The sequence below is a fragment of the Pagrus major genome, chromosome 4 (genome assembly GCF_040436345.1).
Source record: "Pagrus major chromosome 4, Pma_NU_1.0".
NCBI classification, from domain to species: Eukaryota; Metazoa; Chordata; class Actinopteri; order Spariformes; family Sparidae; genus Pagrus; species Pagrus major.
Window position 1 is genome coordinate 23,092,461 of NC_133218.1, and position 23,700 is coordinate 23,116,160.

At 40.7% G+C, this 23,700-nt stretch overlaps 1 protein-coding gene across 1 annotated transcript; it reads right to left on the minus strand.

The window, feature by feature from the left end:
- Positions 1-5,548: 5,548 nt before the first annotated feature.
- trim66 (tripartite motif containing 66) lies at positions 5,549-22,794 on the minus strand. Its single transcript, XM_073463846.1, has 17 exons — positions 22,786-22,794; positions 21,758-21,971; positions 19,673-19,802; positions 18,666-18,782; positions 18,371-18,485; positions 17,958-18,104; positions 16,763-16,880; positions 15,578-16,395; positions 13,017-13,223; positions 11,918-12,047; positions 11,737-11,818; positions 11,484-11,658; positions 9,355-10,223; positions 9,127-9,250; positions 8,802-8,876; positions 7,269-7,421; positions 5,549-7,121 (listed from the first exon to the last, which is right to left on the minus strand). The coding sequence occupies exons 1-17, from the start codon at positions 22,792-22,794 to the stop codon at positions 6,885-6,887; spliced, it is 3,720 nt and encodes a 1,239-aa protein (XP_073319947.1). The 3' UTR covers positions 5,549-6,884.
- Positions 22,795-23,700: the final 906 nt, after the last annotated feature.

The following is a 23,700-nucleotide window of genomic DNA, read 5'->3' on the forward strand; positions in this document are numbered from 1 at the left end:
TAAAGCTTATTTTATACCATAATTCTACGGACTGCAATTTACAAAGTGGATGTTTCTGATACAACTTTCTCAGAGAGTTGTAAGATTCACAAAATAACTGTAAGCATAGCAAAAACAATGCTGCTTGCTGGGAAGACATAATTATTAACAGAAGCATACAAACATATTCTCTTTTTATTATTGTTCTGCATGCTAACAAACTACTGTGAATGTTTAAATGTAAATCCTTTTTTAGATTGATGTGTAACAACTATTCACTTATACAGATGAAAAATAACATGTTGGCTAATTCTTGCACATTTGCAGCAGTGTTTTTTAATGTCCAAAGCATAAAATAAAACTTATATGTAATTTTATTCGCCCTTAAAATGAGTTCTTCAGTATGATTAATTTATCTTTCTATATAATATATAAACTGTGAGTGTTTTAGACACTGTATCTAAGCTATTTTGCTTGTTTATTTTTGGTTTCCACTTGGTATCAGCTTGAGAAGAAGTCATTTTAAGTGTTCCCCATAACTGTTTAAATGTTTCGCACAGTATGTTGGGAAAATAAATGCACAATTCAAAGAACTTGAAGTGGTCAGGCTTTTGTCATCCCCAGCTGCCACAGTTCATCCAATGTTGCACTGGAGTAAAATTTCTTATATGCATATACAATATGAACTGTATATTGGAAAGTAGTCCTTAACTTTCATCATACCGCACTGATCTTTACCTTGATAATCATCTCAGGAATGGGACTCATTAGTTCATCAAAATAAATCCGTCAGCTCGGCCTCATTCCCAGCAGACTGCAGTCACTCCCCCCTTACAGCTCTCCTCCCGGGCTTCTTTGATCTGTTGCAGGATGCTTTTCGTGCAGAGGAAGGACATTCGGTCAGTGATGTTGTACAGCGCCACAAATCCATCTGCTCAGTTCACAGGCTCCTCCAGGATACATCTGCTGCTTCCACTCTAACACAGCAAAGGTGGATGTAGGAATCAAACGCAGCAGCACATCGTATATCAACTCATCTGACTACAGAGGCTATGAAAAGTTTTAAACACTTTATAGAATACTTCTTCTCTGACCTACTGTAGAAAACTGATGAGAAACATGGTAGGACATTTGCCAAAATAAACAAGAAGGATGCCAAAAGAGACAGTAAATTAGCTGCAGCAGAGTCCCAGAGATCCTGTTATATGAGACTTTTGTAGTCAATAAAAGTAAAAACTTTGGTGGTAAAGAAAACCACATGTGCTCACTGTAAACATTCAGCTGTTGTAAGTCACAACGTAAACATTTAAAATGCTGAGTGTGCTCTCAGCTACAGAGTGCTTGGTATAGAAACACAATTCATCACCAAACTACCAAGCCAGAGTCAAAAAAGACATATTTTCTGGTATAAATAGTCGCCACACAAATAAGCAAAAATATGTTTTAAATAAAAACTAATATTTGCTGTGAATAGAATGAAAACGGATGGACATTAATACAAATGAAGAGCTCAACACAGTAAATAAAACTGCTACAAAGCTTTCTTGCCGAGAGGCGATGAACACAGCATGGTGCCAGTTTAGTCAATCTATGCAACAATGATTACTGTAATTACTGTGGTGCATGATTGCTCAGAGGGAGCAAACAAGCTAATTAATTTAGTCCAGAAGTGAAAAGGTTTGAAATTGTATACCCTGCTGCAAACTGTAATTCTATTACAGTCCTCCAGGCTGCAAGATAAACATTGAGCGAGGCTAAAAATGTGCACGACGTTGATTTCAAATCCATATGAAACAGACTGAAAAGGAGGTTTTGTTGAGTCTCATTTAATATAATTAGTGTGAGGTCATCAGAAACACAGTGGGAATCCAGGTTATACAGGTACATGGGGATATATTATATATCTTTCTATGATAAAACACATTACTGGTTTAATGCGTATATTAACACACTGGCTATTGAAGCATACTCCAGTGAATCTGAGTACTCGCACAATCATTATTTAATTTCATTATACAGCATTTCTTTTCAATTTCAATAATATACATGATTTTATTGGTCAAAGGTCAAAAGTCAAGGTCACTGTCACAAAACCCAAGAATTCATACAATGATAAGGACAAAATGTTTCACAAATGTCTAAAATGGTAGAGTGAAGACAGTTTATATCAAAAAGGTCAACGGTCAACTTCACTCTGACATCATAATGTTCTGCAAAAACAAAAAATACACACTTTCCTGGCTATTATTCAACGGCATAAGTTGTAACTCAGGAACAGAAGTGAAGAGTGTGACCATATTTCACAGGGCGGATACTGAATTGGTGATGCTTATTTTGGGTGCCCACCTTGAGACTGTGAAGACTGTAAAGATCTTATTTGAGACTTCCTTGTCGAAAAACTTATATAATAAATGATGTTACAGGATTAGCCTTTCTACAAAATAGTCATCAGGTCTACGTGTCCAGCACAAAGGAACGATCATAAACAACTGTCTTGAGAAATGTGACAAGACAGGCGTGTCACAGCTGCAGAATCTAACACACAGACTATAAAATGTAACATGTCAGTTCAGTAAAGCACAAACTTCTGCCTCCCCTCTCATCCCCCATCAGAGCATAAAGAGACTCCAGACTTTGATTTCACAGACTGCCTCACTGGTCAGCTCTCGTTCTTCTCTCTCTGCCCTTTTCACTGTTCACCAAAGGTCACAGAAGTGTCTCATTATTATCCTGTAATATTTTACTCCACGTCTGCTGACTGAAAGGTCACAAACCTTATTCAATAATAAAACATAGCAAGATGCCCTCTGACCCAAACAGTGTACATATAACACCTTTGACTTATTGCTGTATGTCTACTGTGAAAAGGAGACATTTGAATATAGTCACTTAATAAACAATGAGTATTTTTACTGCACATTGTAACCCTGTAACTGCAACTTAGACAAAACTTCAACACCAGCCAAGGTTTTGTCTTAAAATCCTTACTTTCTCTAAAAAAAATCAATTCACAATTCACATTATTCCTCTTCAATTAGAGACACAACCACAATATTGTTTTGGCCGAAATGAAACATTTTCAACAATTTTTTTAATCTTCTTCTCAATATCTGGTGTGTGATGTGAGGCAGGAGTCAGCAGTGTCTCCTGGGTACAAAAGCCTCAGAGCCAGGCAGCAGGTTGACATCATGTCTGTGCTGAGGACAGACTCCTGCGAGCCGCATCTCTCTTTCTCTCATGCTTTCCAGACAATCAGATTCGACAGCACTTTAGAGCATCTGGCTTCCTTAACAAGATGTTTAAGTGAATCTACAGTGGTGCAGAATGGCTAAAACGTTTGCATTTTGAGCTGTACAGAGAGGCTTCCAAGGTCAAGAAATTCAGAGCAGACAAACAACAAAGAGGGAAGATAAAACAGCAGCTTAGTAAACATTCAATTATATATTTTATATGTTTTTGCCCTGAGTGCAGTCTTCCAGAAGCTGCAACCCTTCAGGCCGCCCTGTCAAAGCTCTACCTGTCACAGCAGTCTGATAGATCATGGCTACAGTTTACCTTGAAGGCCAAATTTAGGGCAAAAAGTCCCTCAATCTGCACCCCCCCTCCTGTTCCTTCAACTCACTTACTGCTATGACATCAGAGAGCATTAAAACATCAAAATATGAAGCTACATGTGATTCATCAGTGACATGTTTTCTGACTCAGTGCCTTCAGTTGTTTTCCCTCCAAAAAATGTTAACTACATATGCTCACAAAAAAGCGGGTAGGGAAGTACTTACTGTAATTCGTCAATAGTGTATGACCGTCACAGCAGCTTTAAAAGTCACAAGTTGTTTTAGAAAAATGGCAGCGCTTTTCAGAAGTGATAAGACCTCAGCTCAATGCTTTGCTGACGCTGAATTTAGCTTGCGGTTTCATCAACACCTCCGTTTGACTGCCTGTGGTAAACAAGTCACTTCCCATCACAAACTGTATTAACTGATCATGAAGCTGCAACAGAACTTTGTACTGACATATTTGTGCATGTGGCAGGGTATGATGTTCACATAAAGTTGGCTTTGCAGCATTTTAAAATGAAATAAAAATGGAGCTTTTCATCTTCCTTGAAAGAAATCACATTGTTCATATCCGGAAAAGCTGTGAGGACACCATAATCCCTATATTTATTATATTTGTGTATGCTTACCAGTATTTAAAAAGAGTTTATCCATGCAATTAATGCCTTATGCTGGACAATTTGATAGAGAAACCTGCACAAATCTGCACAGATCTTCTGCACTTCTGCACACAAATTCCAGTATGGCCTTCATGGCTTCACTCACCACTCTGAAATCCAAACCATGTTACATCCTCCAACACAAACACCTGGATTTATTATCACTGCACCAGAGAGGGGGATTTTGGCACAGGACATTTCAATCATCATCATCATCATCACTGAGGTTAATCAGAGATGACACAATGAAATTAAAGTCGTAGATATTTTCGTAGGGAGCCATAAATCATTTTCATTTACAGCCCACTGAATCTGTCCGGACCCTCTGTGAAAATGGAAAATTACGTCCAAATCGAAATATATCTTTGAGTGTTGACATGCATTTAGAAGAAACTGTCTCCAGGAAAATATCTGAGCTACAGGAGATGTGCCACTTCCCAAAGTAAATAAAGGTGAAGTAAAATCCAAAGAAATCTGTATGAATTTTATTTAAAATGATTTAAACGATTGCTACGATAGCTTTTAGGAAAGAAGCTGGGAAAGAATCACGGTACTAGTCTGTTAAACTGTAAATAATCCATTTCCATTTGTCGCTCCTCTGTAACGTAAAATGATTACAGGTGAATTATTAAATTTTTTCAGCCCTTCCTTATCAGAAAAACCACCAGAGATCGACTGTGAAAGCAGCTTATTATGACCCATAGTGATGTTTGTTGTGTGTGTTTAACTTTTTGTAGTACAATGTTGGTATATAGTCCTATGTTCTTCCACTGTACAACCTCTAGACGGGCAATGCTGTTTTTCTTCTCAGCCTGCCGTCACTCAAAATACAAGCCTGTTTTGCTCTGATGTTCACAAACACTAATGTAAAGATATATCTTACGCTCATCTAAAGCTCATGTTGGCTCTGTGTCCTTTTTTTTGTCTATAGGCCTGTAAAAGTTACATGGTATACCTTTAAAGGTGCTATTTGTAAGAAAAGTTGATTTTGAGTCTAATTACCAACTCGCCATCCCAAAGCATCAGTTTTTAACGAGTTGGGAATGAGACTCAAAAATCAACTTTTCTTAGAAATGGTACCTTTAATCATGCAGATGAGAAATAATAAGAAAATATATTGTCTCTTGAATGCATTTTTATTGATAAGCTATATATGTGCATTTATCGTTGACTGTTACAGTAAAAAAAAAACTAAACTAAACTTAACAGAAACTGTGACAGTAACTATCTCCTCTTGTACAATAGGAAATATTAGAACATCTATTGATTTCAAAGGAAGTAACATTACATATACTGTATATTAACTACTCTTGATGATGATCAAGGAGTGCACAGACAATCATTATTGTGCAGTAATTACTCTAAATGTCAAGTAAAATCTATCTTAAGCTGCAGGTAGCAAGTAAAGAATATTTAAAAACAGAAAACGCTCTACAACAGCAGGTATTATAAAATGACATATGTGCGGCTCTACAAATAGCAAGGACGTTTTTGTAACTGTCAATACTGAATGAGATCAATACCTTACACTCTTATTAAGCCTGAGATATTTTAACATTTTGCTGAAACAACAGGAACAGGAATGTTACATAAAGCATACACAAACTTAATTTAAGGCTACAAGTAAAATAAAAAATCATCTTGGATTGTGGATATTAAATCCTCTAACAATCATGAAAATACATGTGCTCTGTTGAGCTTTAACACTGGTTACAGCGCCCTCAATCATTTACATTCTGTACTGCACTCTGTCAAAAGACAATCAGATTCACTGCTGCTTTTTTTTTTAAAAAAAAGCTACTGAGACACTTAATTCTATCAATAATCAATGCTATGATAATTGCCTGCAATCATTCAGTAATTAAAATGACAAATATAGTAAAATAAAGTTCTATACAGTTACACATATATAAATATGTTTACGAACATGGTAAACACAGTATTTACCAATATCAAAGTTTCAAAGTGCTGTGTATAATCAGAGCTAAGTTCACCTAAAAATTACATTTGATAAAGATGCAAATTGAGATTAATAAACATCCATCTACAGCATCCTCTTTGTACAATAGCATAAAACATCCGGTATGTGATTTCAGCAGGTAAATACAGGAAGTCATTTCAGGAGAAAATCATAAACAGCCCATGTATGATGTGATACAGTAACAATTACAGCATCGCCTCATGACTTTAACTTGTTTTAAAGGGGCTCCGTGGAACAATTTGTAGCAATTCACATGTATTAATCACTTTTCATTGGCCAGATGTGAGCAGATTGTAATGTGACATGAAAAATTTGAACTTCCCCGTTTCTCTTGGTTGCCTATACAAGCCTGTGGACGATTTGTTTAAGTTGCTGGATTCTGGATTTCTTTGTGAAGGACTCGGGTCAGATTTTCGGCGACACTCCAAAAGATGTAACTTTATGCAGGTTCTTGTTCTTCTGTTCGATTTTGATGATTCTTATGCTCTTTGCTCCTCTGATCAGCTGCAGTTTGCTCCTGCCTTTCAAATATCTGAACAATTGTTTCAATATGTTTGGCGGCCATCGGATGGCAGCACTGTGATATTATTGCAAACCACAAATTGGAGCTCCTTTCAGATTACAGAATGGAAACAGTGTTACAGCCCCACAGGCTGCTGAATAAAAACAGCATAATTACGCACAAACACAGCATATTTGTGTCCATGATTAGAAGTGATGTCTCCTCGACTTGAGAGAGTTTCTCCTCTTCCTCTTCCTGTGGCACTGCTCCCTCCTCTCCGGCCAGGGGAAACCACCGTCAGCGGTCCTGTAGGCCTCATCATACTCGTCGCTGTCAGATTCCACCTCAGCAGCGGGGAAAACTCTGTCTGGGAAAACTTCTTTCAGCTTGGAGATGAAGAACGCCTCGAGGCTGCGGCCAGCTTGGGCCACCTCAGAGTCAGGCTGTGGTCAGAGAGAGAAAAAGATATAACACTCGGATCAGTGCTGGTAAAGTACTGACTGAGAATGACTTTATTTATCATTTAAAGTGAGATTCTCTGTAATTATGAGACAAATGGCACATATACAAGATATAAATGTTTAACTTACATAATTGAACTTTGCACAGTTGCGGAACATGAGATAAACATCAGCAACAAACTGCTCCGGTGAGTTATAATGTCGAGGGTTCCTCTTGTTGAGTTTGGCCCTGATCACAGACAGGTCCATGGGCCTCTTAATGATCTGGTAGTAATGACGAGCCTGCGTGAAAAAGCAGTGACATTTAAGATTATTTTAAATCATAGCCAGGCGGCTAAATTTCGTTTGAACTCATTCCAATGTAATTACCTCATTACTCTTTCTGCATTCAAAATGCATCAAATAAATGTCACCTATGCATTATGTATCACTGTGATGAATACGGCACCTGCCTGAAAAACAGCCATGCATACACAAACTGGAGTAACACTTTATCATAACCATCATTAAACAGGCAAAAGTTTTTGCTTCAATGTGTCATGAAATAAATGTTGATTGCACGCTTAGATTGGCTCCCTGTAAACTTCGGTTTCATTGTGTTGTTTTGTCTGCCACCGGGCACGAAATCTACCAGGAAAATGAAGGCTGAGTGGTCTTCCAGTGAGGCTGGTACCATTTCTATCTGCTTTCATGTCTCCATTATGGACTTAATGAGTGAATAAACTCACATTTTGTCCTGTGTTATTGTAAATGCCGATAATAATACCAGTCAGAGATGATAGGGGGGCAGATGTTTTCTGTTTCCACTTTAAATTTTTAGTTAATTACACTTAATTTAATAGGTATTTTACTGTTTACAAATGAAATGTTGGATAAACCACATTTATAGACATGTATAAATATCAGTTGCAACTTTTTAATGGCCATCCAGATAATGTTTATATAACTAAGAACTGATTATTTATTACAAAGTAATAAAAACATCAGCTGCAACTTTACAATAGTTACTTAATACATGGTTTATAACGCTTGTGATTGTTAACAGTGAAATAACTACTAACTAAAGTTTAATTAACTAGAAATGTACCATTTATTAATGATGGTTATTGGAAAGTGTTACCACAAACTGTAGACTCTTGACAGTGTCTTTGATTAACTACAGCTGCAATTTTAACTGTGCTGGACTCAAGAGGAGGTAAACTAAAGTAATCATAGTGTGAAGTTTCAGACCACCAGCAGCACTGTCATACAATCCTCACTGTTTGCAAATGAATGTGTGTAAGCACGCACCAATGCAACACGCATTTTACTGCGAGCTGTTTAAAGCTATTCCTCTAATCACACCAAGAAATGCTGCACTGCACCAGCAAACACATAAAGAGGAAGTTCAGTTTTGCAAATGTTGAATGATTAAACCAACTCCAGGCCTCAAGGACACACTCATTGTGTTTGGTTCAGAAAAACTGAAAAGAACTCCACTGGGTACCTGTACGCCCCCAAACCCTGAGAAATAAAGCAGCAATCAAAGCGTGTATATACATGCTGAAACATGAGGAAAACTAATCACAACGCTGCTGTGTTCCAGTAAGTATCATGAAAAATAAATGAGATTTAGAAAACGAGTTACTGTAACTGGACTGTGAGAAAAGGGTGATCACTCACAAGTGGGCTGACGGGCTCGTGAAAGGGAGCACTCAGGATGTTACTGAGGATCAGAAGAGTCAGCCGCTCACATTTCTGTAAACGGTCGAGCAAACATGAGAGAGAATTGTTATCCATGCAGGAAAAGGAACCACCAACCTTATTATCATTTTCAATATCACTGCCAACTCTACTTTTCCATTTTAGTTTTTATTTGTTTACTTATTCTATTAAATGTGTTTCATTGTCATTCCATTATGCACTGGTGTTAGTATTTATTCCTTATTCACTTTATATTTACTACTCAAATCTTATTAATATTAATGCAGCTGATGAAATGACCCACTCTCTGGTCAGACTCAGGCAATCCGTGTGATGCTGCGTGTTCTCCAGATGTTCTCTCATTCTCACAGTCGTACTCAACCTCTGGCTGCATGACATCTCTGCACAGGCTGCACACCCAGTCGCCTCTGAGCAAGATAAGAAACAACATCAGGTTAATAATAAACTGTTTGAAAGGAGGTGAGAGTATCATGTTGAATGCATTATATAGGTTACAGTTTAAGAAGCTTACGAGGGGAAGCTCAGCAGAGACGGGATATGGCATGACAGATGATAGACTTTAGGACAGCGGTCGCAGCACAGCAGCTCCCCTCCGATCAGACACACAGCACAGAAGTCCTCACTCTCCATCTCTGTACTGTCCTGGTCAGGCTGGACATCCTCTGTGAATCTCTGAGTCACAGGGTTTGCAATCAGAAGCGGCCTCTGACCAGGCCCGGCGGGGGACTCCTCCTCCAGGTCAGAGCGGAGCGGTTGTGGGTCGTCGGTTCTTGGTTCAGCATCCGATTCAATGTCGAGCTCGGACTCCACAGAGCCCTGAGAGTCTGGAGGCTGATCGGATACAGCGTCAGAATCAGTCTGAAAACAGGGGTCATAGTCAGGCTGGACATCTGACTCTGTTTCAACCTCGACTGATTCCGCGTCACCGTCCAGCCCTTGGCCCTCCTCTGATCCAGCTCCTGCATCTGATTCTGGGTCTGCATCATATTCAAGACTCGGCTCTGAATCCCCTGCGATACCAGTTTCAGTCTCTCCTGCAGCCACCAATTTCTCCTGAGCCATACATTCAACTTCAGCCTCAGATGAGGACTCTGGTGATGCATCTGAGTCAAACTGGGGTTCAGGATCAACCCAAGAAACACCACCGTCTTCTTCTGAGACTGACCTGGGATCAGAGTCAGAGTCCAGATCCACAGCAGAGTAACGCCTTGGCACGTATTTAGGGTCAGTGGACGGCAGCTTGGGTGATTTACGGGAGCTGATTCTCCCACAACTGTCAAACTCACTGGTGGTGGAGTGTGTGGTAGCCTGATTACACTGCAGACGCTCTGCATATGGTGGAGCTGTGAGTGAGCGGGTGGTCCTCCCTTTAGCTATTCCCTTTAAACAGAGGAGAGGAGAGGAGAGGAGAGGAGAGGAGAGGAGAGGAGAGGAGAGGAGAGGAGAGGAGAGGAGAGGAGAGGAGAGGAGAGGACTGAATTAAACATAATTTCACCAGCATGTTAACTAGAATCTCTGGTGGCTGCTAAGATGTATTCACTGAAATAATAATTCCGACACCACATCAAACAAATGACATACTGTTATTTGTCTTATCTGCCTTCTTAGATGCAACACAGGGTTGTCATTATACAAAAACAATAGTTTTTTGTTAACTCAGCCACAGTTCATAAATGTTAAATGACACTGTAAAAAACACTGGAAAGCCTTCTTGTAAAAGATCAAACAATAACTTATGATTTAAATATTTGTTATGGACACATTTCAGTTGGTATCCAAAAAGTATTGAGGTTCAAAACTCAATCTTGCAGGGATGTAAATGCTGTTTTTTTAATTATATTAAAAAAAAATCCTGTGATGCTTTTACTGCTGTGAAATCGTATTAATATGACTATTTCTCATGTAAAATCAATGCTTTGACCATTTAATGTTCCATATTATGATAATTTTCAGGTTCCTTTGATTGGTCAGCACACACAGACCTGAGCAAGCGCTGGCCACCCTGTTTTTGTATCAGCACTGCCGGTGTTTTTGCAACCCCCAAGACGAGTGCCAGGCTTTGAAGCCAACTTTCGTAGTGGCCAAACCGTTTAATTACAACGTTACATGACCCCCACAAAACAATGTGTTGGACTATCACAATCTGAGCAATTCAGTCCAGTAAAGTTTGGAAAGTCAAGAAGAGCTGCAGGATTCAACAACTCTGAAGTATTTCGAGTTGTTGAATCCTGCATATTTTTACAGCCGGGAAGTCAAGCTGTTTTAGCTTCACCACTGAGCAGCTCTCATAAGAATGAATGGGGCTCCGCCTCCAACACTGTATCCAGGTTTTAATGTAATATCCTAGGTGTTTCTCGCAACCATGGGCATCGTAGGGGCGTGGCTGAAAGTGGTGACTGTATAGTTGTGACATCACAACCTTACAGAATTCCTGATGGCTCATTTGAGGGCTTCTGAAGGAGGACGGTCTGCATTTCTCTATGGATTTATTGATACTATCATTATAGTGAGTATAGTCAGAGTATTTATAAAGCACCTAGACCTGCTTTATAATCAAAAACAACAAGGAAATCTCACTTTCTACAATATGGGACTTTTAAAAAAAGCTACTACTACTGTATGGAAAGAAATGAGACATACTTCATGCCAGGTTCTCTGCTGTGGGAAGGTTTCACTCCTCTCCGACCCGCTGGCAGGTAAAGGGTCACTCTGCCGTCGTCCATGTGGGGGAAGTTGAGCCACAAGTATTTTAAGACGCTCTAAGCAAACCACTGGAACTCTGGACCTTCCTGAGTCCTTCTGAACGTCTGTGTTACTAAAGAGGGAAGCAGAGAATGAATGATGAGAGCTACACCTTATTTTCCTGATCTGTTCATGGACTGATGTTACACACCTGTTGTGGCCGTTTCGTGACACCCTGCATTGGTCCTTGGCTTCATAATCGATCTCTTCATTTACACAAGTAAAAGAATGGTCTAAAAGAGAGAGATAGTTTGCATGTATTTACAAACTTTGCATTTGGTTTATTTGAGGTTATTTAAAAATTGGCATGGTAAAGTAGAATTTTCCAGCACCTGGCTCTGTCTTATAGGACAGTAGAGGAGACCGGTGGCCTCTAGAGGGCGCCATGTCAGACGAGGCCTCTTTGACAACACAAAGCACTCCATCTGAGGCTCTCCTCTGTCTGGGATCCACAGTGGCATACTGGGAACAAAACAAACATTCTGTAAAGGGTTTCCAGGGCGTAAACTGTCTACTACAACAAAGAAAAAAACACTATTAGTAACTTGATCGTGGTACTATTATTTATCCAAACTATGACTTTCAACTTTTTTGCCATGATAAGGAGAAATGTACTGTACTTCATGAATGTAATGTTACAGAGAGGAGAGGGAGTTTCTGGTGAGTGCTGAGTTTAGTGATTGACCTGAATGCAAACACACAGATACACACAGCCTCAGTGTGTGCTATTGCTTGCTATCTTGTGGTTTAAGTACAGTTAAGTAATCTGGCTGTTTGGGTCAACTTAACACTTGTGCAAGTAACACAAACAAAAGTCAAATGAGGTTAGGGTTTACTTTTATTCTCTGACTTCCACCAAGCTAATAGTGACGGGCGACCGAGTGAAATGCACCATTACCCTGAGTAAACAAAGGTCTGGTCATTTTTAGACATTATAATGCAAAATTCTTACATCTTATATCTTTTATTGACATAAAACTAACAACAACTTGGTTTTAATCAATTGCTGAATTTCTTTTTCAAGCAAAAATCTTTGGTTCCAGGTCCTCAGTGGTGGAGCTGGAGATTGAATCTCTTTTGGTATTTTGGACTCTTGGTTGTACAAAACAAGCAGCCTGAAGACGTCACTTTGGGCTCTTTGAAGGTGATGGGTATTTTTTCACCATTCTCTGACATTTTATGGACCAAACAATTGACTGAATAATCTGCAGGCAAATATACGATGAATATAATAGCAACTTGGTGCCCTTAATCAGTGTAATAGATTAATTTCACAGTGGAACTGTGTCTGACAGGAGAAAATTGTCCTGTTATTACTGTTCCTTTGCACCGCCAGAACTCACATGTGGAAAGGGCGATCACCTCTATTCTATCTGACAGCTAAGCTTCGCCATCCTCCCCATGTGTGATTATATTGTAATGCAGGGTTACCTTATTTGCAGCTCCTGCCTCGAGGCCATGAGTGCATCCTGTGGGCCTTTCAGCGTAAGGGCTGCTGGAAGGGGCTGCCAGTTCTGCAGGGATGCTCTGGGAGCGTCTCTTCCTCCTCGTGCACACTAAACTAGGGCTGAGCCTGCTGCTCTGCACATCAGATGCACACTCGTGGGCTGTCACTGACACCTCCAGGGATGTGGATCTCTGTCAGAAACACAAATGTAGACAACTGAGCAGGGTTTCAAGCTGTATCGTACGCGCAGACGTCCCCTGCTCATGCCATTAACAACAGAGAGGAGAGAAAAAGGAGTGGGAGGTGTGCAGTGGAAACAACCTTGAGTGTCACACACACATTGACGCCAGACTAAATGAACAAAAACATCATTCAGAGCTAATTCTGGGACTAATTCAAAAGCACTCAATCCTTATAAACACGGAGAATGGCCCACACAGCTGCATATATTACTGTTATCGTACAGGCAATGAAAGGCTTAGTTACAACACCAATTATCATATGTAAATTCACTATCAGGTGTGCAGTGTGGCCCTCTCATTAAACCACACTCTCTTTCTCACTCCTTTAACTTACAATTTAACTAATGCAAGTGTCCCGAAAAGCTCCTTTAAACTTCTCAGCTGTGTCTTCAGCTAATGTAAGCAGAAGGGCTGACAATTCATTTAACACCAGGGTTTTTTTTTTTATTTTTAACACGTCCTTTTTCTTTTTCTAGTGCACCATCATGCATATTCAGGCCAGGCTGCCACCGAGCATGTGCTCTTAAGTATCATGCGATTAAAACACTTACCTGATCCATGCCCCTTGGGAGAGGTGTGCAGGATTCAGACTGTGGAGGGAAATAGACTATAATCCTTTCTCTCTGGAACGATGGGGGTGTGTGTAGGAATTTATCTCAGAGTGCAAACCAGAACTGAAATCAAACTGGCAGCTCCCCCAATTCCCTCAGTGACTCATTAATGACAGGTTAAGTACATAAATGACTTCTCCCAGGTGGTTTTATGTCATTTTCAGATGCTGTGGCTTGAAAATGCAAATATAATACATACATACATACTTTGTGCTGTAAGAGCAAACCCTGAGAGGTGACGATGTGGCTGCTCAAACCTCTGGAATCGAGTGTGATGATGATGATGAACGCTGCTCCCTTGGTTTTGGGATGCTTTGCTATGAGCGGCTCAGCTTTAATTGTCAGAGCAGCTCTTTGTTTTTCCATCATCCTTTCTTCATAAAAGCTGAAGCACATTTCTGTTGCACCATCTGTTTTCAGGCTAGCTGTCAACTGTGGGAAGTGATCATTCTGGCATTAAAATAAAGTGCTGTTTTTGTTTCGGTCGTTTACAGATATTCATTAAAACTGCCTCGAATTCAACACTCCCTTAAACTTCAACATTTAAGAAATATACAATAACCGAGAAGCTTATGTGCAACATTTTCTACTGGCTTTGATTTACTTTAATGTCATTATGTGATAAAATGTTTGAATAAGGCTTTGTTGCCTTTGTCTTTTGTTCTTTGTGTTTGTCTGCATTTTAACACCTGTGTTTCACAGGAAATAGGCCTGACTTTGAGTGATAAATAGTGGTTTTTGTGAGGTGTGTATGCACAGCCTTGTGTGGCTTACCATGTCATGAGTTGTTGAGAACTGTCTGCGGACATAGAAACTCTGCAGAACCACGTGTGAAACGAAAAACTGAAAACTGAAGTGTTCAAAATCCCACCACATACCATGTTTTGACCTCAAAGTAGCTGTAAACAAATACACCACATTTTAAAACTTCACATCCAGTTGTTTTGCACATCAATGGCTTTATGAAACTGATTCCAACGTTTGTAGTATCACCAACTGAGCCAAGGAATCACAGATATAGGTAGGTAAGTATCCAAAAGTCATACATGAGTAGAAGTAAAAATACTGTGTTAAAATATTACTTTGGTAAAAGTGAAAGTCACCCATACGAATAGTACTTGAGTAAAAGTCTTAAAGTATCTGATATTAAATGTACTTAAGTATCAAAGTGCAAGTAAATACTACATATATTTACATGCATGAATATGCTGTATACTAAGGGTCAGCATTTTTCAGAATCAGAAAGAGTGTTTGTTTGTCTGCTACTTTGGCTCTTATGCGGCATGCAATCTCCAAAGTAACTAATAACTAAGTTACTTAGTTAACAACTCAATGTAGTGAAGTAAAAAATACAATGTGTAAAAATATAAAGCAGAAGAAAAAGAAGAAGAAGAAGAAGAAGACGAAATGTGTGCTTGTGACGTATAGTTACTTTGGGGTCAAGTGTGAACGGTATGGTGCGATACTGAAACCTACACAACAGCTACTGAGAGGAGCCTGTGGTGAGATCAACCGTCAACTGATGTTTCTGAGGTCAAGAATTAAGTTTAAATGTAATCGTGTTGTATTTCTAGATGTCGTTATTGATTACAGTGCCTTTATTTCTTTGCAGAGTTTACTGTAGTTTCAGGGATTTTCTTTGCAAAACTCTTTAACACTCATACAAGTAATGTTTAATTTTTATGCTCTCACCCTGCCATCTCTGTGGTCTCTGAGCATCAGTGGAGATCTGTTCCTCTGCTGATCTTTCCTCAACTCTACTACAGCAGGAACATGAAGCTGCTGCTGCTGTTGAACTGGACTCTGCTCCCTCCTGTCCTGCTGCAGCCCATCATCCAGCAGATCTCTGCTTTCAGTTGCCGCTGTTTGTCCACAAGCCTCCTCCACCCTGCATCTCTCTTCCCAGGTCTCTTCAGTCATCACATCTCTGTCGACAGCTGTGTGGCTGGGATCCTGCTGTAGAGCTGTGATGGTTGACAGCTTCCCCTGACACTGACCCGGCCTGCTACGGTCTGCACTTGGCTGAGCCTGGCTGTCCAGAGGAACTTCTCTCTGGTGTTGGTGATAGAGATAAGATTTGGCTTGAGACTGGGGTGCAGAGGCAGTAGCTTGTGTCTGGGATGTTGATCCTCGACTGCAGCTGAGCTGGATCATCGGTACAGGTGATGAAGGGGGAGGACATTGCGATGAGCTGTCTGGGTCCCAGCACCTCTGGAGCTGCTGGCTCTGGTGCAGGGAGGCAGAGATAAGGGCAGGCTGGACACAGTTGGAGTTATAAAGTGTGCCTTCCAGCTGGCTTTTGTCCAGACTGGGCAGATCTGGCTGAGCGGGAATGCCGTGCAGGCAGCACATCTGTGGCTCACAGCAGGCCTGGTATCCACAGCCTGGCTCGAGTCCTCTGTGACAAACAGACGGCAAAGCCAAGCAGGTAATGGGCTGAGGCCGGAGGATACTGGAGCAGGCCAAGCCCGAAGGATAAGTGCAGTTTCCCCCTTCAACAGTCAGCTGACCTGCAGAGAAACATAGTCACATTAAGAGCTCTGTTCAAAACATCATGTCACATGTCATGTAAATAATAATATTATTGATAATAAAGCCTATGTAGATTAAAACATAAAATGATTTGTTTGAACTATGTAGTAGAGAGTTAATTTGAATGAAACTGTTGATAGTAATAATTAGAAAAAAATTCACTCGCATCAACAATTATGTTCACAAGCATTTCTAAAAGCTTGAATCAAAGAAATCCTGCATCAAAAAATGCTATTTTTATTCTAATGCATTACATTTTTTTCAATTATTTCCAGTTTAAGTCTCATTTTGAATAAAGGTCAATGCTGTCAAATAACCATCATGATTCAACAACATTATTTTTACCTAAAGAGGAAATCTGCTTCGTCCAGTAACTGGCATCCCAGTTAAATTTGATCTTGACAGGACTCCAGGAGTCTGAGTGGAGTGACGACTCAAGCAGCTGCTGCATCTGCAGTGAAATCTGAAAGAAGAATATATATTGTTCGTATATGAAAAACCGGATGCATTTTGGAAACCCCTGATGTTGTCGCTGATTTCAACAGTATAATTACAAAAAGTAAAAGCAAGCGTGAAAGAGACCTGCAGGTAATGCTGAAAGGACAATAATTTAGGATTTTCTTTGAAACCTAAGCTGCTGGAAATCAAATGCAAATAACACAAAATCTCACACTGTGCTCCAGAGTAGTGAAGCATGTTACGTCCTCGAGGAAAAGAGATCTCATTAAGATACCTACAGTAGTATTGAGCTAACAGTGTGCCTGAACTGCATGAGACCAAGAAAAAAAATATCCTAGCAAAAGCCTTCTGGCAAAAACATTGAAGTGCATGCAAGTGGTTTGGTATTGCATGTTCATAAAGTAACAGTTAAATGAGGAGATTTCAAAATAATAGTTAAAGTTTAGACAAAGGTATCTTGACCTTTTCTCTAATCTTGCAGCTCGTCTTTTGTTCAACCCTTCCTGCCTGGTAAATGGCTGCATCTTTCAAAAACCACACTCACCGCTCATAACACAGGCTTTCTGTTTGTGGTGACACAGAGAACATTGTACAACTGTGTTCAGAAGTGGTACTTCCTGTGACTGGTAAACTACATGTGTAATGAGCAGTGCTCTCCTTTAAAGGTCCAGCGTGTAGGATTCAGTCGCATCTAGTTGTGTGGCTGCAGTTTGCAAGCAACTGATAAACCCTCGCCTCACACTCCTCTAAGACGGCCTCTAAAACGTGAACGGCCCTCTCTAGAGCCAGTGTTGGTCCCTTCTGGGCTACTGTAGAAACATGGGGGACTCTGCTTCATCTGTAGATATAAAAGACTCATTCTAAAGTAACAAAAACAAAACAATTCTTATTTCCAGATAATTATAAACTAATGAAAACATCATTATGAATATTATTCTCCATTTCTGCCCCTAAATACCCCATAATCCTACACACTGGACCTTTAAATATAAAGACGAGGACTCCGCTTCCTCTCAGAAATGAATTATTTTCTCCTCATATGACTGTGTGTGTGGACGTGTTGACCGTCCTGTCAGCGTACCAGAGCCCTGCTGAAGAGCACCGGGCCTCTGCAGTGGTGGGTTGTCGCCCAGGTGACGAACTTCTGAACATGGTCCAGCTGACCACAGATCTCTATTGCCCCCTGCAGCTGGTCCTCCAGACGCTGCTGGAAGTCCTCTGAGATTTTCTGCAAAGAAAACCCATAAAAATGCAGTTACATGTAATTACTGATACATAGAGTCATGGCCGGACTGTAGGCTAAATCAATGGATCTTTTTTTTTTGACAGATATAGCTCCTGAGGAGTCGGCTTAAGCAGCTTTGACAGATTATTATGGGTTCTCGTTTGCTTGCTTTCAGGACTGATTACATCACAGCGGTTACTGATTCCTCACATGTAGATTCATGGCTGGCTGAACGATAAGAAGGAAAGAAAAAGAGAGAAAGTAATTACCTCCAGTTGCTCTATTAATAGGTTGGCTCGTTTGTTAAGCTCGTTCATCATAATCATCTTTGCCATTTTAATCTGGTTCTCTGCCTTCCTGTGTGCGATCTTTACTCCATGAAGTCTACGAAGAGAGGAGAAAATAAATGCCCCACTCCGGGCAGAAAAATCCCAAATGCAGAACAAAACAGCAGCATTTCAGACACTAATTTATGCATTAGCTTGCTATATTTCACACTATTAAATTATTGACTATTTGTGGTGGAAGTCGCTCAGACTTGGGACTGTGTGAGTCTGAACCAACCTGTCCTCTATCTGTTTAGCATTGTTCTCCACTGCAGACCTCCTCTCCTCCACCTGCACCATCAGGCTCTCAAACAGCCACTGCTGATCCTGTAGGGCCTTTCCGATCTGCACCACCCTAAACACATAAGAGATCACAACATCCATCAGAAAGCTTGGACGGATTATGAGACAACATGGCCTCTAACACCTCCTTTACAGGAGCACACCCAATCTGAGAAAAAGTCTCTTTGTTGTCGTTTGGTAGGTGTGTCTCTTTGGAGTTGGTTGTGTCTCTTTGTGACAGTTTTGTGTCTCTGTAGCCATTTTGTGTCTCTTAATGGTAGTTATGTGTCTCTATGGTTGTTGTTGGTCTTGTTGTGATTTGTCCCTTTGTGTTAGCTTTGTGTCTCTTTATAGTACTTTAGTGTCTGGAGTCATTATGTGTCTCTTTGAAGTACTTTTGTGTCTCTGTAGTCATTTGTCTCTCTGTGGTCATTTTGTGTCTCTTTGTTGGAGTTTTGTGTCTCTTTGTGGTCTATTTGTGTCTCTTTGTTGTAGCCCCTGTGTTTCTGTGGTCGCTTTGTGCCCGTTTTATGTCTATTTTTAGCCAACTGCCTTTCGCAAAGTAATGTGTCACTTCAAAAAGACGCTCTGGACCAGAGGCCCCCTGATACCTCGGGCCCCTGAGCCTGTGCCCAGCAGATCTCTTTCAGTCATCCATCCATGCCAGACATAAAGTTGCACTAATTTATTCTCTGGGCATGAAAAACACCAGAATTAAATTTGTTTCCCCTGGGGACAAGTCATTATGCGGGTGACCTTAGAGGCAGCTACTGTACCGAAACATCACAGAAAACAAAAGCATATGAATACTTAATAGGTATTAGGCAGGCCAAGGATAGTGTATGCAGATACGGATGATAAAAGTGACAAGGCGGTTAAAGCGAGTTGCTGCTCAGAGGAAGTTTTTAACCTGTGGTTAGCCTTTCTCTGCAGTGTCCTTGCGCTGTGTATCGGCGGACTGACCTGTGGTTTTTGTGGGAGGACAGGTGACAGCTGCTACAGCACAGAAGGTCACATGACTCACAAAACAGCTCCAAGGGCTCCTGTCTGTGAGAGTGGCACATGAGGAGGGAGCAAGGATACGACCCCGGGCCTAAAAGACAGACGGAGAGAGGGGAGAGAGGGGAGAGAAGGGAGAGAGCATGGAGCATTATTAGCAGCATGAGAAGCAATTCACAACCACAGCTAGAGGAGAACCATCAGTGGTCTCAAAGGTATTTAGAGAGAACAAACACGACCAGGGAGGTGTAATGACTTAAGAGTTATAAAATGATCATCCCAGCAATTATTATAAGTTTATTCATGGAACTAAATTAAATTTAAGGTTAAAATGTGTTAAATCAATTTGTTTTTTAAGCGTAAAACACACTGGATCTCATTTTCAAGGTTAAAGGTCATTTTACAACCAGGTTGCAAAACCAAATTTTCTTTTCTTTCTTTTCCTCCTTTTTTTATAAGTTCCTTTATGCAACATAAGAGAATCAATACAAAACAAAACAATTTTATGGAGTGGAGTGTGAAAGGATATATTGAGGAGTCTCAAAGCCTGCAGAAAGAAGCTGCTCTGTGGTCTGGTGGTATGGCAGCGGATACTAGCGTATCTTTTGCCAGAGAGTAAAGCTGAATTATACTCTCCTCTACAGTCTGGTGGTTTTAATGTAGAAATGACAGGTTGTACTCCTACAGGGGGCAAAGTGTTATGTTGTGGCCAATAAATATTATAGCACATAGCACACCCAACAAAAACTTCTGGTTCTGTCCTTTAGACAGAACCAGGCGAGCTCTCTCCCCCTGTTTAATGTCTTAATGCTAAGCTACGATAAGTGGCTAGACTAGTATATCAGTCTTTATTTCAAATTCATTGTTATCCTGTTAGTAATCCCCTTTTTAAATGAATGTATCTTATAATCAAATTACATCTTTTTTCTATAACTTTACTGGAATATAGTTACCTTTTTTTTGTTTCCTGATTACATAATCCTGCTACATGTGAACATGTATACATGTATTTAAACCTATTTTTGAAAATGACCACAATGACAGAAATAAAAACAAACCTTTAACACATGTTTACCTCAACTTATTTTTAATTATATAAGCAGTCTACAAAACTTCTATGTAACGGAGCAGTGGGTGGTTAAAAGTAAAGTGTGATGAGTGATATTGGTAAGTAATATGTAATATTCAATCAGGCCTGTCCCTGCACTTTGAAAAGAAAACAATAAAACAGTTGTGGGAAGCAGGTTGAGGTTTCAAAGAACAACATCTCAATGCTGTCCAATTGATGCACCTTTGATGGCTTTTGATGCACCAGCAGCCACACACACGCCCTCAAAAATATCTCTCAAACATTTCTAAATAGGTCACTGTAGAAACAGTTGGCCCACAGTACGTCTATCTAACAATAGCTGGATGAGGCTAATGAGCGCAGCCCTGCTGCTCTCTGCTGGACGGCTCACCTCAGCCAACCCCCCTCCTGCCTGCACATCATCACAGGATCTGTGGTAGAGAGCTGAGCATCACCTCTTGTGCATCAGCCCGATCTGAGTGACCACATCCTGTCTGTCAGCGCAGTCACACGGCTTTTCTCACAAGTACACAAACCAAACAGTAATGCTCCCACATCACAATAAAAGGTGTTTAGGACGTGCCTGTTATGATTTGACAACTCGTGCAAAGCAGCCCTGCAAAAGCAGCCAGGAACAAAGCTGCCAGGCATACTTCAGGGTCTTTAAATAGCAACACACTAATATTAGCAAAAATGAAATCATACGAACACTTTAGAAACTGGGCCACGTGTTAAAGAGAGAGGTGTAATAAAACACAGGGATCTCCAAGAACTATCATCAACCATCGCCACTGCCATGCATTATTCATCGCAATGGTTCCTACTGAGACATGATTAACAAACAGAGCACAGGAGGGAAAATAAAGAAACCAAAACATGTTTTCAGGTTACAGAGATGCAGACTTTGTAGCTCCACTAATAATCTGTCACACTGGCCTGGAAAATTGAGGTAAAAACTCTTGAAAATGTAAATATCTTGCCTTGTCCAGTCGGAGGCAGCGAGCTGGAGCCTCTCTGGTGCAGGTCAGGACGCTGGGTGGCACTGGGCCTCTGCTGTGGGTGCATCTCTGTGTACTGGGGCGTATTGGGTGCTCTCTGATGCTGATGCACATCTGTGCACTGGTAACACAACCACTTGTTGCAGAGAGTACACAGGCTGTGTGCAAGCGTCGGCTCTGAGCACTCTGAGCAGCTCTGAAAGAGAAACATGAAGTCAAACCCTGCTAGTGTTTAAAAAATCACACACACGCACACAGGTCAGTGTGATTTAAAGACGAGGTGGCATATGTCAGAAACACTTGTGTTGCCACCTTACTCTGGGCTAGAATCACACTTTTTTGCTCTCATGCTTCAGAGACTCTCAGAAGAATATAAGTGAAGCTAAACCTGTACTAGAGTATCGTTTTGTTTAAGAGCCAAATCATTCAAACTATGATTTAATTTTCAACATTTTAACATTAAAATGTTGAAAAGGAAAGATATATAATCTTTTAAAATGAGGATTTTTGCAATTTATTATCAAAAAATGTGATAAAACTACTGTTAATCCCTTGTGTTTACATCGTATTTCATTTCAGATATGAGCAAATAAAACAGCATGAAATATAAATCCAGACAGACGATGCACAGTACAACTATTTTCACCTAAGTTATTAATCCCTGTAGGCAATTCATCCTCTGCAGCTGAGTTTCCCTCTCAATTCAGGAAGAGTGAATGGCACCTCGGGACCAAATCCAGTTTTAAAAAATCCTATTCCTTTTGCCAGAGTGGTATTCCTAACATCCAACGTGTCTTTTGGGGTGAGAAGAGAGCAACACAAACGTAGGAAGCATGCCAACTCTACACAGAAAGGCCCCGAATGCCCTGAAGGGATCCAATCACAGGATCAACAGTGCAAACTCAGAAACTGCTGATCAAAAACGAAACAACCTCCCATCTCTAGCTGTGTCAGAAAAGAAGATGTTTAAATCAAGATAGGAAGCAAAAGCTGATGCAAAAACACCTTACCTTCTCCATTTCAGTGCTTTGAGCGTGAAGCTGTTGCCTTCTCAGAGGGAGAGAGAGGAGAACGAGCAGCCTGACGCCTCAGCAGCAGCAACACTGAAGTTTCTACCTGAGGCAGGAAGCAGCGCGCACCGAGAGGTGGCCCCAGAGGAGACGGCTTACATGACAGCCTCACTGTGCTCTCTCCTCCCCCAGTTCATCCATGTGTAGGACCCCCCTCGCTGCAGCGGAGGAGAAGAGTGTCACATTCAAATTCATCCTCTGCTCGCCCGTACAGCAGCCAAAAAAGAGAGAAAATCTAATCCTTTTTCTTAAATAAGCCTGTGCATAATAATTGGGAATTAGGGAGATAAGATAATTATTTTTTTGTAGGGCAAAATATCCCCGGAAGCTCTTTCCAAAATGGAGGAAGGAAGACCAAGTGACCTACAATGAGGAAGGAGGGAGAATTTGTACTGTAAGCAACTTTTAGCTGTGTGGAGCAGGCAGGATTAGGTGAAGTCAGGTTGTGTCAGGCTATGTCGGGCTGGGATAGGACGGGCCGGTTGTGGCCTTCTTCCCCTGTCAGCACAAGAAGGGGACAGGTCCCAGAGGAGCTGCACGCTAACGTAGCACAGAGAAACCGGGTCAGGCTCCTGAAAGCTCCAGATGGGACTAGGATACACTCCTGCAATTCCCTTTAACACTGTGACATCTATTAAGATTTTCGAAAATGAAATGGGGAACGAAAAGGGGCTAACTGTAAATGGAGAAGAGGAAAATTCAAACAGAATGGATGAGACTCAAAAGAAACAGATGAATGAGGAAGAAGTAGAAAAAAGGCAGCTGGGGAACAGGGAACAAAACGTAAAACAAACACTCGTCATCAGATACAGCCTGGCATCAAACCGCTGTCACATCTGCAGCTGTGAGCAAGTC

Bases quoted from the DNA above. Each gene is read 5' to 3' on its own strand.
- trim66 (XM_073463846.1), bottom strand. The intron at 12,048-13,016 runs GTAACCCTGCAT...TTTTGTTCCCAG, and splicing joins AGGCAGGAGCTGCAAATAAG to TATGCCACTGTGGATCCCAG. The intron at 7,422-8,801 runs GTGAGTGATCAC...TTTTTCACGCAG, and splicing joins ACGAGCCCGTCAGCCCACTT to GCTCGTCATTACTACCAGAT.